Genomic DNA, 12615 nt, shown 5'->3' on the forward strand with positions numbered 1-12615 from the left:
TGGTGTAAGAGCCTGACACCCTCTGTGAACATACAGACCAAGAGAAAATTCTCATTTGGTGGAAAAATAGAACGGACGTGATAAAGTAACCGCTGAGCCGGAACTGTAGAACAGAGAGTCACAGGAGTAAAAATAAAAACACATAAAGTCATTTTTACAGTCACTTACTGCAATTTAACATTTCTTTGTGTTATCTGTTGCAGTGAATGTTTGGACAGCGGATGGTTTTTCACCCTACATGTGCTTAGAAGCAACAATCTGTGTTTAGAAGAGATACTGAGCTGTAATCTTGGCTCTCTACCCTGTGTACAAATTCTGTAATAATCTCAGGTTTTAGGCAAATTAAGCACACAGTTCATGACAAGTTTCCTCAGCTATCCTGTGTCATTACTGATGCAAATCAGATGATTTTATATGCTGTTACCATAATTACCATCTTTACATTCTGTTCATCACTGATGGCTGCAGCTCCTGCCATGACATGTATAAACTGTCTGCCCCAGGTGAGCACAGGTATCACACCTCATAGGTTTGGAAATCAGCTTTTGGCATAGTTGTTTAGACATAAAATATTGTTTCCTAATACACCTTCTCTGAATTCTCAGCTCGGTTTCCAAAGGAAATGATATTCTGAGTTTCTGTTGTCTCTACATGTGTGTTTCTCTTCCTATCTTTAAAGCTTTGGAATGTGTTATTCTCCATATCTGCAGTAGGCTCTGAGGTCTCAAACATCTTAAACTCCCGTGTTTTGTTGAAGAGTTTATCTGGAGCAGGTTAGAGAGACTCAAATGAATGCCCTGAGAGGGGGAGGCTGCTGAGAACTCCACTGTGTTATTGAATAGCCAGGGACTTACATGAGGTTGGAAGGTGGGAATGTTTGAGCACAGGAGCAGTTTTCCTCAGAGCTTGCCCTTCATTAGACATGGAACAATCCCACAGGATTCATCCTTGCAGCTGTCCACAAAACCGTGTTTTTCTAAATAAAGAAATAATGGTTTGGGATTAAGACAGAGAACTGTCGAGCTCTCAGCAATGAGAAAACTTCAGAAAACCTGTGACAGCTGATTTTGTTTTGTTTCCAGTTTGCCCCCCTGGTTTTTATGGACACCACTGTGGCCAGCCCTGCCCCCAGTGTGTGCACAGCAATGGTCCTTGTCACCACGTGTCGGGACACTGCGACTGCCTGCCTGGATTCTTTGGCCCTCTCTGCAACCAAGGTACTGAGCCCCAAACCCCCAAATTCCACCTCCTTTCCCAAGTGTCTGTGACTTTGCAGCAAGGCCCATCACAAGGTTCCTGCCTTTTTCCCTTGTTTCAGCAGTTTAGATCCAAAGAAATTCTTTACTTCAGAGGGGAAATGCAAATAGGTACTTAGTCACCCTTTTGTAAATATGATGTGCTCCTGGTTTCATAAATCCAGGTCTGCAGTGCTGGATTGAACTGACTATGGAATGAGACACCTGCTGTAAATACATCAGCATCCAATGGGGTCATTTTTCTTTCTGCTCAGCCTCTCCTCCCCTGCATGTTGATGGCACCTTCATGGGATCTTTTGCAGCAGGACCTGTAGGTTCTGGTTAAGGGCAAGGCCAGCTCAGGTGCACAAGGCCAAATACCCAGTTACTGTTTACACCTCATTTGCACTGTGTTGGACCTGGTTGGGAATAGCTGAAGTCATGGACACGAGTGCAGGAGACAGAAAAGTTTGCAATGAGGCAGAGAAAGTGAGTTAATTTTCACAGGTGAAGAGCAGCTTCAGCTCCCCCACATTCCCATCCCCTTTCTGTTCCTTTGGAAGTTACTCCATTTTTAACTGTGTTCGATTTTCAGTTTTATCCTAAAAATACCCACAAAAGCATTCAGTATTCTGCAGTCTCAGTGGTTGCATCCTGCTGGGGGTGTTTCCTGCACAGGTATTTAAAAGAAGTGGCTGCCCTTTGTGAAGTCACCATTCCTGCAAAAATCGAGTGACACTTTTTAATGACCTGCTTGTCAGTAAGTTGTGAATTGCAGGCAGCACTTATGCAAAATCATTAAACATGGAGTAAGTATGTACTGTATTTCCTGTGCTGTATAGTCAACTAAACATTATACCAATTAATTTATTAAAATGAACATATTTCAGTGAATTTGTCCATTTTATGTGAAACGTTAGCCAGATTTCAAAGCATAAGCAGGTCTAATTATCCTCTTAAGAAAACTACTTTATTTTTGCTCAGATGTTCAGCACTTCTGGTTTTACTTTGAAATGTTGATCTATCCAGTAAATTAATTTTAAAATATTCATGTCCTAATTAAAATCAATTTGTGCTGCAGTTTGTCATAATGAGTTAACATGTAACTTTATTTTGTAGAAAGAAAAATGTTAATTAATGTTTTCCATTAAAAAATGTGAAACGAAGATTTCACTTTGGAATTTTCATCTCCTTGTGCCATCTCCTTTCTGGCAGCAGGAACATTCTTCCACTAGCAGCACATGCTTGTGAGGAGCTGTGTAACCCCCCAGAATTGCACAGGATTCTGAGCTACAAATGACTAAACAGCTGTTTTATGAATATCTTTCACAATCATGTAGCAAGATGGATTGATAATAACCTGTTATCGCTGCTGGAACACACCTGACATCCCACAGGGACTTTGGGAGTCCCACTTCAGAGCTTTTAGGGCTAATTAACATCACTATCTGGGTTGTACAATCAGATTGCTCCCGAGGAAAGCAGCACCAGGCCTTGCTTTACAGCTCTGTTTAAAACTGGTTGAGACATTTAAAAAGGGCTTGTGTTTGGATCTCACATCCTCACAAGAGAGCTGACGTGTCAATCCACAGCCAGGTTGTTTCAATTAAGGGGAACAACCATTTGGTCGTCCGTCTGTGTTGACATTCCAGAGGGCATCATCCCATTTCCCAGAGACAGGAGTTGCTCCTGGGGAAGGAACAGCTCTCCCTGTGTGCACCAGAGCAGTGCTTTTGTGAGGTGTGACCTGGTGCCTTTGCCAGCAGCTCTGTTTGGATCACAAATCTCGTCCTGATCCATTAGCATTCCATGTTGCAGTACAAATCAGCTCCTATTCTGAGGAAGTCTTTAGAGAACTACTTTTTTTTGTACCTATAAAAAATCATTGAGGTGATGTTATCTATCTCCATCTTAAAGATGCCGTAAATAGTGCATGGAGCTGCTGGATATGGAGCATTGGAAGTGACTGATGGTGTGGCCTCTGCAAGAGCCTGGGCTGATAGATCATTTCAGTTTTTGCTCTGCCTGTGATTTGAGGGCTTTGCTTTCCTCCTCTCTTTGTGTCTGTGTATTGTTCTTTTCACTGTGGCTGTATATTGGGTTTAGTTTTATCTCTTTCCAGTTAGGAACTGTTCTGTTTAGCACATAATTTGAAAGCCAAACCCAACTTTATCCACTCCTACAGATAAGTCCACAGTATATAGAAATACAGAAAACAATACTCTGCACATTCTTAGCTTTCTGCTGTAGTAAGAGTAGAGGATGGCATATTATATAAAACCCAATGAATCACAGCTCAGGATTTCAATCTGTGGCTGATTCACAGTCAGGATAGATTGAGGTCACCTGCAGAGACTACTTTTGAGAAAGTGAGAGAGGCTGAAGTGGTAAAACAGCTGCATAATTCAGGAAAGTGCCTTAATCACTTTTTTGACATCGCTATTATTTACCAGGATACAAGTCCAGTTCCATTTGTTACACTCTTTGCAAAGATGGACTGTATGTTTTATCTTATTTTGAAAATACATCTGTTTTTGTCAGGGAACACAGCCAATAAGAGCCCAGAAATGAAACATTTCATTCGTTACTGAGCAGAGCTTTCCATCAACTTTAACATTAAAGATTTCCAATAATTTGGTGGGAGGTTGAAGATCTACATGTCTATTAGTTTTCTGTCACTGTGCTTGGGCTCTTAGAGGATGACTCTAGAAAAATAAATTTAGAGTTTCTTTCCTTCCAACTTCAGGACTAAGCCAGGTGGGCACACAGGGATAGGTGCTGATTTTTTTGGATGCAGCACATCTATTTAAGAGCTCTCAGTCAAACATACATATAATCCTTGGGAACCACATTTGCAACTTAATTGCTTCCCCTTTCCAAGTGTCCAGGTCAATCCCTTCCAGCCACTCACTCGTGGTGGCTGCTGCTCATTGAATTCTCCTCAACTTCCCTGTTCTCTTCCTCTGCCAATAACCCCTTTTCTCTCTTTGTCTCTCCTCTTCTCATCCTTCCATACTACCCTTCAATCTTTGGAATCTTCTAACTATATTGGCTTCATTCCCCAGCAGAAAAATGGATTTTGAGATCACTTTTTCCTATTGTTTTTATGATTGGGATGTGAGCAAAAAAAAAAAAAATTAGAACTCCAATACTTTCTGCCTTTTCCTTCTTTCCAGAAGGTCGTTGCCCGTTCGGCTTCATCGAAGAAAAACGTTGTGATTCATTTTATCTCTAATTGCTGAATGTTAAACTGTGACTTCTTCATGTCCATTCTGGAGAGCCCTCAGTAACCTGCCTTGTGTTTCCAGTGTGTCCCAGTGGGAAATACGGGAAGGACTGTGCCGAGGTGTGTCAGTGCACCGAGAACGGGACGTGCAATCCCATCGACGGATCCTGCCAGTGCTTCCCAGGCTGGATAGGCATGGACTGCTCTCAGAGTAAGCAAAGTGTTGTCCTCCCACCTCTGCTTCAAAGTGACATGTTTTTGTGTTTGCTTAGTGTTTTCTGAAAGTTAGACAGGTTCTGGGGAAATCCCTGAGGTTTTACAGCCACTGCCTTACTCTCTTTATGGCTTATTTCTCTTAATTAATCTAAGTTAGCTCTGGATTGAATTAGTTTCTGCATTTGGAGTTTGCAGAAGCAGTGACTGGCTTTTATTCCAGGAAAGGGAGGTCACAAGCTCTTATCAGAAAAGAAAGCTCCATGCTCCCTTTTAATTTCTAGCTGCATTCCCTTTTATTTATTTTTTTGAAATAATTTTCTTTCAGCTGTTACATTTAGAATTTATTAACCAGTAAATGTTTTCATGTACCAACCCCCCAGAATTGAGAAATTAGGCGGCTGAAATATTTCTATTAAATGTAATTTAATTGTAAAAGTCAGCGTGGGCTTGGAGGGATGGAGGATTTCTTCTTGAAAATTGCCCAGGTAGAAGATTGGCATTTGCTGATCCCAAAGTGTCATTTCCTGAGAGCATCCCTTAATTGAAGCTGGATCACAGAGGGAGGCAATATCCGATCATTCAGAAATGTTACTTCATATTCAGGATACAACTAGCATATTAGACAGCATTCCAGAGTAAAATATATTAAACTTCAAGTGATAAAGCAGGAATCGGATAAAAACAGACGGCTGTAATTTTGCTTTTATTGTGTGTCTTCCACAGGCAGAATATTGCTGTCACTCAAAAATGGGGGGAGGGAGAAAAAAAGAGAGCTGCTCAGATTCCTCATTATATTTAGCCATGTAATTGGGAAATGACTGTTAGTTTCTGTTAACCTTGACAAAAGATGGTTTTTCTTGGAGAGCGACCATTGCCAGTCCAGAAGGCAGAAGGACCTGGTTGTAGCTGGTATGAGCCAAGGGGGAACGTGGCTGTCTCCTCGGTCACCTCCTTGTAAAGAGGGTGTAGCTCTCCCAAGGTGATCCTGGCCCACACCAGGCTCCCATGGGCACCTGGCCTCACCTCCTGAGCTATTTCCATCAGACCAATAACCTGGAATGACCCACAGTCGGAGCCGCACAGGAGAGAGTTTTAGCTCCGACTCCAGAGCCAGTTCTGGATTCTCTGACAGACTCTGCAGCTCTGCCTTACAACGGAAAACTGGAGCAGGCTCCCCAGGGCAGCAGTCACAGCACCAAGCCTGTCTGTGAGGCTCCTGGTGGGATTTTGGGGTGTCCTGTGCAGGGCCAGGAGAGGCACTCGATGATCCCGATGGCTCCCTTCCAACTCAGCACATTCTGTGATGCTATTTCTGGGTGCTTATAACACAGATACTTTAGGCCAAGTCCTGGTCAGCTTTACATTGTGTGAGTTCAGTGACCTTTTGTTTGATTAACGTCATGGCAGGTTTTTTTGGCTGCTCATTCTGGCTTAGGGGTGTCTGTCATGTGCCAAAAACTTGCATTTATCGTCTGAGCAGGAGCCACTGGCATCCATGGAAGTAGGCATGGTTTCTGTACTTTCAGGTTTCCTGGGAACTGTGCCTTATTAATTCATGTCTTTAATAGCAAGCCATGGAAAGTGCTTTTTAAAGCAAAAATATAGTTGTTATATTGAAGGGCTATCATCATTTTGGATCTCTTAGTCTGGCACTAATAACTGTAACTTACTGCATTCATTTTTTTGGAGGGAGGCTTAAAATAACTTTTTAAAATATATATTAATATTGTACTTGTTGAAATATAAAATAGACCCGGAGATTTTAATTTAATATTGGTCCCATCAACAAAAGCAATCTGAATTTTTGGATGGGAGTTCATATTGGAAGAAGTTTTCTTTACATTTTTTACGTAATTGGAGCAGCACTCGGTGCCTCAACTGAATGTGGTAATTTTAGTGGTTGATTGCATAGCAAAGTAAACCTGAATAGCTGGGCTTTATTATGCAAGAATTCCAGAATGTCAAGAAGAAAATTAAATTACCTCCATATCTTACAACCCCGAGTCTAAATTGTCTTCACAGATAATGCCAGTAAGGCAGAGGGAGTGCCCAGAGCACACAGGGGGACGTGGTGTCGAGGGTCGCTGGTTCTGTGGTTCTCAGTGCAGAGCTGATCTCTCCACATGACCCACCTGGGGAATCATGGAATCCCAGGAAGGTCTGGCTTGGAAGGGACCTTAAAGCTCATCCAGTCCAGGCAGGGACAGCTTCCACTGTCCCAGGTTGCTCCAAGCCCCATCCAGTCTGGCCTTGGACACTTCCAGGGATCCAGGGGCATCCACACCTTCTGTGGGCAACCTGTGCCAGGGCCTCCCCACCCTCACAGGGAAGAATTCCTTCCAATATCCCATCTAACCCTGCCCTCTGGCAGTGGGAAGCCATTCCCCCTGGTCCTGACACCAAAGGTCCTTGTCCCAAGTCCCTCTCCAGCTCTCCTGGAGCCCCTTTAGGCACTGGAAGGGGCTCTAAGATCTCCCTGGAGTCTTTCCTTCTCCAGGTGAACCCCCCCAGCTCTCACAGCCTGTCCCCATAGCAGAGGGACTCCAACCTTGGAGCGTCTCTGTGGCCTCCTCTGGACTCACTCCAGCAGTTCCACATCCTTCTGATGTTGGGGATCCCAGGGCTGGAGGCAGCTCTGCCCGTGGGGTCTCACCTTTGCAGAGCAGAGGGGCAGAGTCCCCCCTTTGACCTGCTGGGAGAAATCCCTGTGCCAGGGCTTGACAGCAGGGGAGAAGCCACAGGTTGGCTCCAGGGTTTGCAGAGCAATTTCTGGCTGGGAAGAGCCAGTCCCTGGCTGGGAAGAGCCAGTCTCAGTCCGGGAGTCGCTGCAGCTCTGCCGTGTGAGGTTCTGCCCTCGCTGGTGTCTCGCAGGTTCTCCCTTTGTCCTTGCTCCTCCTCAGCACTGACACAGTATCACTGCTCTTTTTTTTTTTGTCAGCCGACAAATGTTTTTTGTTTCCATAGCCTGTCCCAGTGGGTTTTGGGGCCCTGACTGTTTTCATTCCTGCAACTGCCACAACGGAGCACTGTGCAGCCCCTACGATGGAGAGTGTCGATGTACCCACGGCTGGACGGGGCTCTTCTGCACTCAGCGTAAGCCTTTCAGGGACAGGGAATCTGTCAAAGTATGTGCTGCTACCTCGTGTCTCTCCCAAGTATTGCAGCCTTCCCTCGAAATCCACCTGCTTCTTACTCGGGATAACCTCACATCACCCCAAAGAAAACACTCCTGAAGCTTTCCGTGCTTTTTTGTGCCTCTAAAGGAAGGGCAAATAATTTAGATTATTGATTCGTTGTCAAGATTTCCACAGTCGATGTCCCTGCTTGTTAAGGCCCCAGTACATGTGGCCTGATTTAGGATTTCTCTTCCTAGTGCCAAATTACCAGCACTGTACAAGAGGAGATCCAATTCTGCTGAGCCTTTTAAGAGGACCCTTTCACTTGCAAGTAATTGATTGATCTCTGGTCTTTCAGAGAGTTTCTGTTTAGCATCTTCTTTCACCTCTTGAAAATGTGGTTTGTATAGATGGGTCAAGTTTTCATTCCTCTGGAACACTTCAGAGGCAATTCTGTAAGAGATGAGAAACATTACTTCAAGAAAATTGGCTGTCATAGTATTTCTGCATTTAGACCATCAAATAAATGTTATTAAATACACACAGGCTGAAAATCCATAGATTTATAGGCCTACATGTTTTGTGCTGATAACGCATCTGAGTTTGGCTTTCAGCTCATTTCTTAGTCCTTCCTTCTTCTGATTCCTGAAAGGTTGCCCAGCTGCTTTTTATGGAAAGAACTGTGCCAACGTGTGCCAGTGTCAGAACGGAGCTGACTGTGACCACATCACCGGGCAGTGCACGTGCAGGACTGGATTTACAGGCAAACAGTGCGAGCAGAGTAAGTACCAGCGTGACCTCGGGTTTCTGCTTCTCCAGGGAGGGGGGGAGTGTTTCAGAATTCTCTGCACAAATAGGCTCTTAAATGAAGTGTTGATGTCAGCCCCAGGCACCTTATGTAATCCATAGGGAGGAGAAGGTGCCTGTGGAAAACTGCATAAAGAAATACAGTGACTCCTCTGCCAGTTGGGCCTTTTCGTTCCCAGGCTAAAGTTAGGTGAGGGAAAGCAAGTCACTGCACTCAGTGCTGACTGGATGCAGCCTTCCCAAAAAACTTGTACCTAATTAGTAGAAAAATAGCCCAAAAGCTACATCGTGCCTTGCTAATGCTGTTGAGAGCATCAGGTTTCCTTAAGCATGAAGGAAGACAGAAGGGTTAAAAGACATAAATCCTTTCTGCTCTCTGCCTTCCAAGGAATATTGGGGCTTTCCTGCATAAGTTGTTATGCTATAGATGTGGAGCAAGTAAAGATTCATCTTTACAGGGAAAGCAAAGTTGTTTGCCATTTTGGGAAGAATCTGTGTTTAGTTAGAGCAGTGAGCAAGTGTTTAACAATGAACTCCAATTGCCTTCCAAGGGACCTGGCATGTTTTACTGGAATTGTTGTCCATGTCCCACTGGCATATTTAGCAGCCTGTGCCAAATGGCTTCTTTAAAGAACACAGAATGAGGGTAGTGCAGACTGGATGTGCTGTAGCTGAATAATGGCTTGTTTGTCCAGTATAGTAAATCACAAGAAAATTCTCACACACTGATATTCTAAATGCAACATAAAATCCATCTCACCTTACCCAGGCATTAATTCCACAGGGTTCCCTTCCTTTTTTTTGGCAGTAAGGTAATGCAGGAACATTCCTGCTAGATTTGCAAGGGAAAGCTTTAACTGGAACTCACTGCATGGATCTTTATGGAAGTGTTTGTACATGTAACTTAATTCAAAAACATCTTTTTGCACACACTTGCATTCAGCAAAGTGAATATCTCGGGACCAAATGTGTGTGTTCATGGGGGGTTATGTATGGCACCTCTGTAACTCTGGAAGTGGCCGACTTACTGTGAATTTGGGTACAGCCCTACTGCAACCATCATCAAAACAGGAAACTAAAAAGTCCCACAGCAGAACTGCACATTAGCAGATTTTATACAAGAAGCTACTTTTTAATTCGACCTCTGTACAAAGCCTGAGGCTTTCTTTTCTATCCAAAATACAAATGTATTTATTTATCTGTTTTTCTGCTGTTTAATCTAAAAGAATCTCTTCATTAAGGCTCCTTCCTTCTCCAGATCCTGCTGAATGGGCAGTCACACTGCATTGCAGATGAAATGCCTAATTGCAGGCATCATTTCTGTGGTGCAGTCCCAAAATTTAGGCTTTATTCATTACAAGTAGGCTACAGGTTACTGTCAGAATGAGCATTAATTGTAAATTTTTTTTTCCTTATTTGAGGACCAGCAGATTAAAGAAAGAGATACAACTTTAATACACACTGCAAATCATTACACAGATACTGGCTAGAGTTCTTTACTAAATATTAAATTTTGGCTACTAGAAGGTACTTAGAGACTGACACTGGGGAGGTGTCTCATGCTATGCAAAACATTTGCAGGGACACACAGAGAGTCACACATTAAACAAGATATTTTCTATAGTATCATAACAAGTGTGAATGCTTTCAGTAATGCTTCTTCTCCATGGAAATAAGTGGGATGTGACAGACATTGTTTCTTTCAATTTATTATTGAATAGTTCCTCCAGAAGTAAAGTCAGCTGCCTACAGATTTATTGTAATAGCCCATCATGGTAATTGTATAAATAAATTTCTCAGCTGGACATTCAATCATTTTGTCTTTGATAGAAATACAAAGACAGGACAAAAATTCCTTCTGTATCAGGAGTCCTGGTACAGAAGCAGAGCAAATCAAACCATTCAGGTGCTCAATTCTGCAATTCCACCTACAATGTTCTGTTCACCTGCTGGCACTAGTCGGGATGAGTAGGAAAGCACGTGGGATTTGTTTGGTAAAACTCTATTGGGTTCATATAAATGTTCATTAAAACTTTTCTTTGCAACTGCCCCATGAAAAAAAATCAGTAGGGTGGTGGAGAATGATAAGCTCTTTCAAGGTGTTGTCTAAAGCTTCTGAGCTCATGCTCTGCCAAATTCTGAACATTTGTAATGTATATCAAGACTTTTAAATCCTTTGTACCTATTATTGATTTTGTCCTTGGGAATTCTTGTAAGACTTTTTCCAGAAAGTTACAGCTTAATAAGTAATAAATTGTGCATGAAATACATTTATCTTCTGCTTTAAAATAATAATAATCATCTCGCATTAGAGTGTTATCATGGAGACCCTGAAACCAGGCAGACTTTTCTACTGAATTTTCCATTGCACCCATTCCTGAAAACAGCAGGAATTCTTTCCAATGTTTTTCCTTGGCTTCCCAGAGTGCTCACCAGGAACGTTTGGTTATGGTTGCAAACAACTTTGTGAGTGCATGAATAATGCTACATGTGACCATGTCACAGGGACCTGCTACTGCAGCCCAGGCTTCAAAGGAATCCGGTGTGATCAAGGTACAGTGGGATTCTGTCTGTAAAACCCCTCTCTCTTTCTCTCTCTCCCCCTCTCCAGTGATGTACTTGCTTTAAAAAAAAAAACCAACAGTATTTCGAAAATGAAATGCACGATTCAATTTACAGTGTGTTATGAATTACTTTTAACAGCGGCTCTTATGATGGAAGAATTAAACCCCTATACTAAAATTAGCCCTGCTCTTGGATCAGAGAGGCACTCAGTGGGAGCAATCATTGGAATTATTATTCTCCTTCTAATTATTATGGTCTTGCTGGCACTGTTTGTGTGGTATCGACGGAAACAGAAGGAGAAGGGCCATGACATGCCAAGTGTATCTTACACTCCAGCCATGAGGATGACTAATACAGATTACTCACTTTCTGGTAAGGGTCTTTTTATGTTAATCAAATATAGACTTATGTTCCTGTGTGTTGGGGAAATACAAGTTTCTGTGATGTGTAACACGTGTTACTGAGCCACAAAAATAATGACACTTCCGTTCTTCCCCTGAATACCGTGATCTGTAAACACATAAAAGGGACAGGAAAGCAAATATCAACTGATTTAAGCTGCTTTATATGTAGAAGTTTACTTAGCACAATGGAGGATGTACCCAGGCAAGAAATGTGCTGCATGGGCTTTAAATCACCTGCATTCCTTTTGCAGTGCAGGAGTTTTCCCTTTGTGAAACCTTGAGAAGCCTTTTCTTGCTTGAGGAAGGGGATTGACTGGGTCAGTGTTGCAGTTTGTGATTTGAGGTGTCCTGTGTGTTGTCACTCTCTGCTGAGCACAGACCTGTCCCTGTCATCTAAAGAGCTGGTGTGAATTCTCTTCCCAGGAGCTGATGAAAGCAGGAGGGAGGAAGGGGAAGGCTCTTTGGAATCACAGCATTCCTACTTCTTTCTGTCTTCTGCTACTACTGTGGAGTAGCAGTAGCAGAATCTGCTTTTCTTGGCAGACTGGCTAAACTTTGCAGGATCTGATCTCCTTTTTAACACTGTCATTCTTCTTTATTCCTCTCTGGCCAATATCAGAGAGGATGCCAGGCAGGAGACAGATTTACTTCCTTTTGGTTTGCTCTGATCTGTCTCTGGTGGGAGTCTCCTCAGGGTTTGCTGCCCTCTGACTTCTCTTCCCTTTAAATGGCTGAAACTGTAAGTCCAATTGAGTGCAAGCTCCTGAGACAGGCAGAGGTTGGCCCTGCAGCTCTGCTTCCCCAGGCCTGCAGTGCCTTTTTCTTTCTGCTCTCTCCTGTGAGTGCACGAGACCCATTGGCTTCTGTGCTGTCTAAGGGTGACATGGCTGGAAGCTTCCTTCTGGAATTCCCTGCCCAGGATGCACCTGGAAGGAGCCTCTCCCATTGTGCCAATGGTAGCAATGCCTGGCTACACCTTGAAGTTAATCCCAGATCTTCTCTCATGGCACTGTGACCTCAATCCTCATGTCAGGGACACGTTTTCC

General features: G+C 43.2%; 1 protein-coding gene across 6 annotated transcripts in view; it reads left to right on the forward strand.

The window, feature by feature from the left end:
* The window catches only part of MEGF11 (multiple EGF like domains 11), a 194225-nt gene that overhangs the window by 156281 nt on the left and 25329 nt on the right, over positions 1–12615 (forward strand). For all 6 annotated transcript variants that reach the window (XR_001920257.1, XR_001920258.1, XM_018069598.1 and 3 more), the window contains exons 15-20: positions 1083–1217; positions 4544–4672; positions 7642–7770; positions 8446–8574; positions 11025–11153; positions 11304–11537. Coding sequence is in view for 4 of the 6 variants with exons in the window: in XM_018069598.1 (XP_017925087.1) it covers positions 1083–1217; positions 4544–4672; positions 7642–7770; positions 8446–8574; positions 11025–11153; positions 11304–11537 (885 nt within the window). In the remaining 2 variants the exon portion in view is untranslated. The remainder of the gene's footprint in view (positions 1–1082; positions 1218–4543; positions 4673–7641; positions 7771–8445; positions 8575–11024; positions 11154–11303; positions 11538–12615) is intronic.

The sequence above is a fragment of the Manacus vitellinus genome, unplaced genomic scaffold (genome assembly GCF_001715985.3).
Source record: "Manacus vitellinus isolate BGI_N305 unplaced genomic scaffold, ASM171598v3 scaffold_16_pilon, whole genome shotgun sequence".
NCBI lineage: Eukaryota > Metazoa > Chordata > Aves > Passeriformes > Pipridae > Manacus > Manacus vitellinus.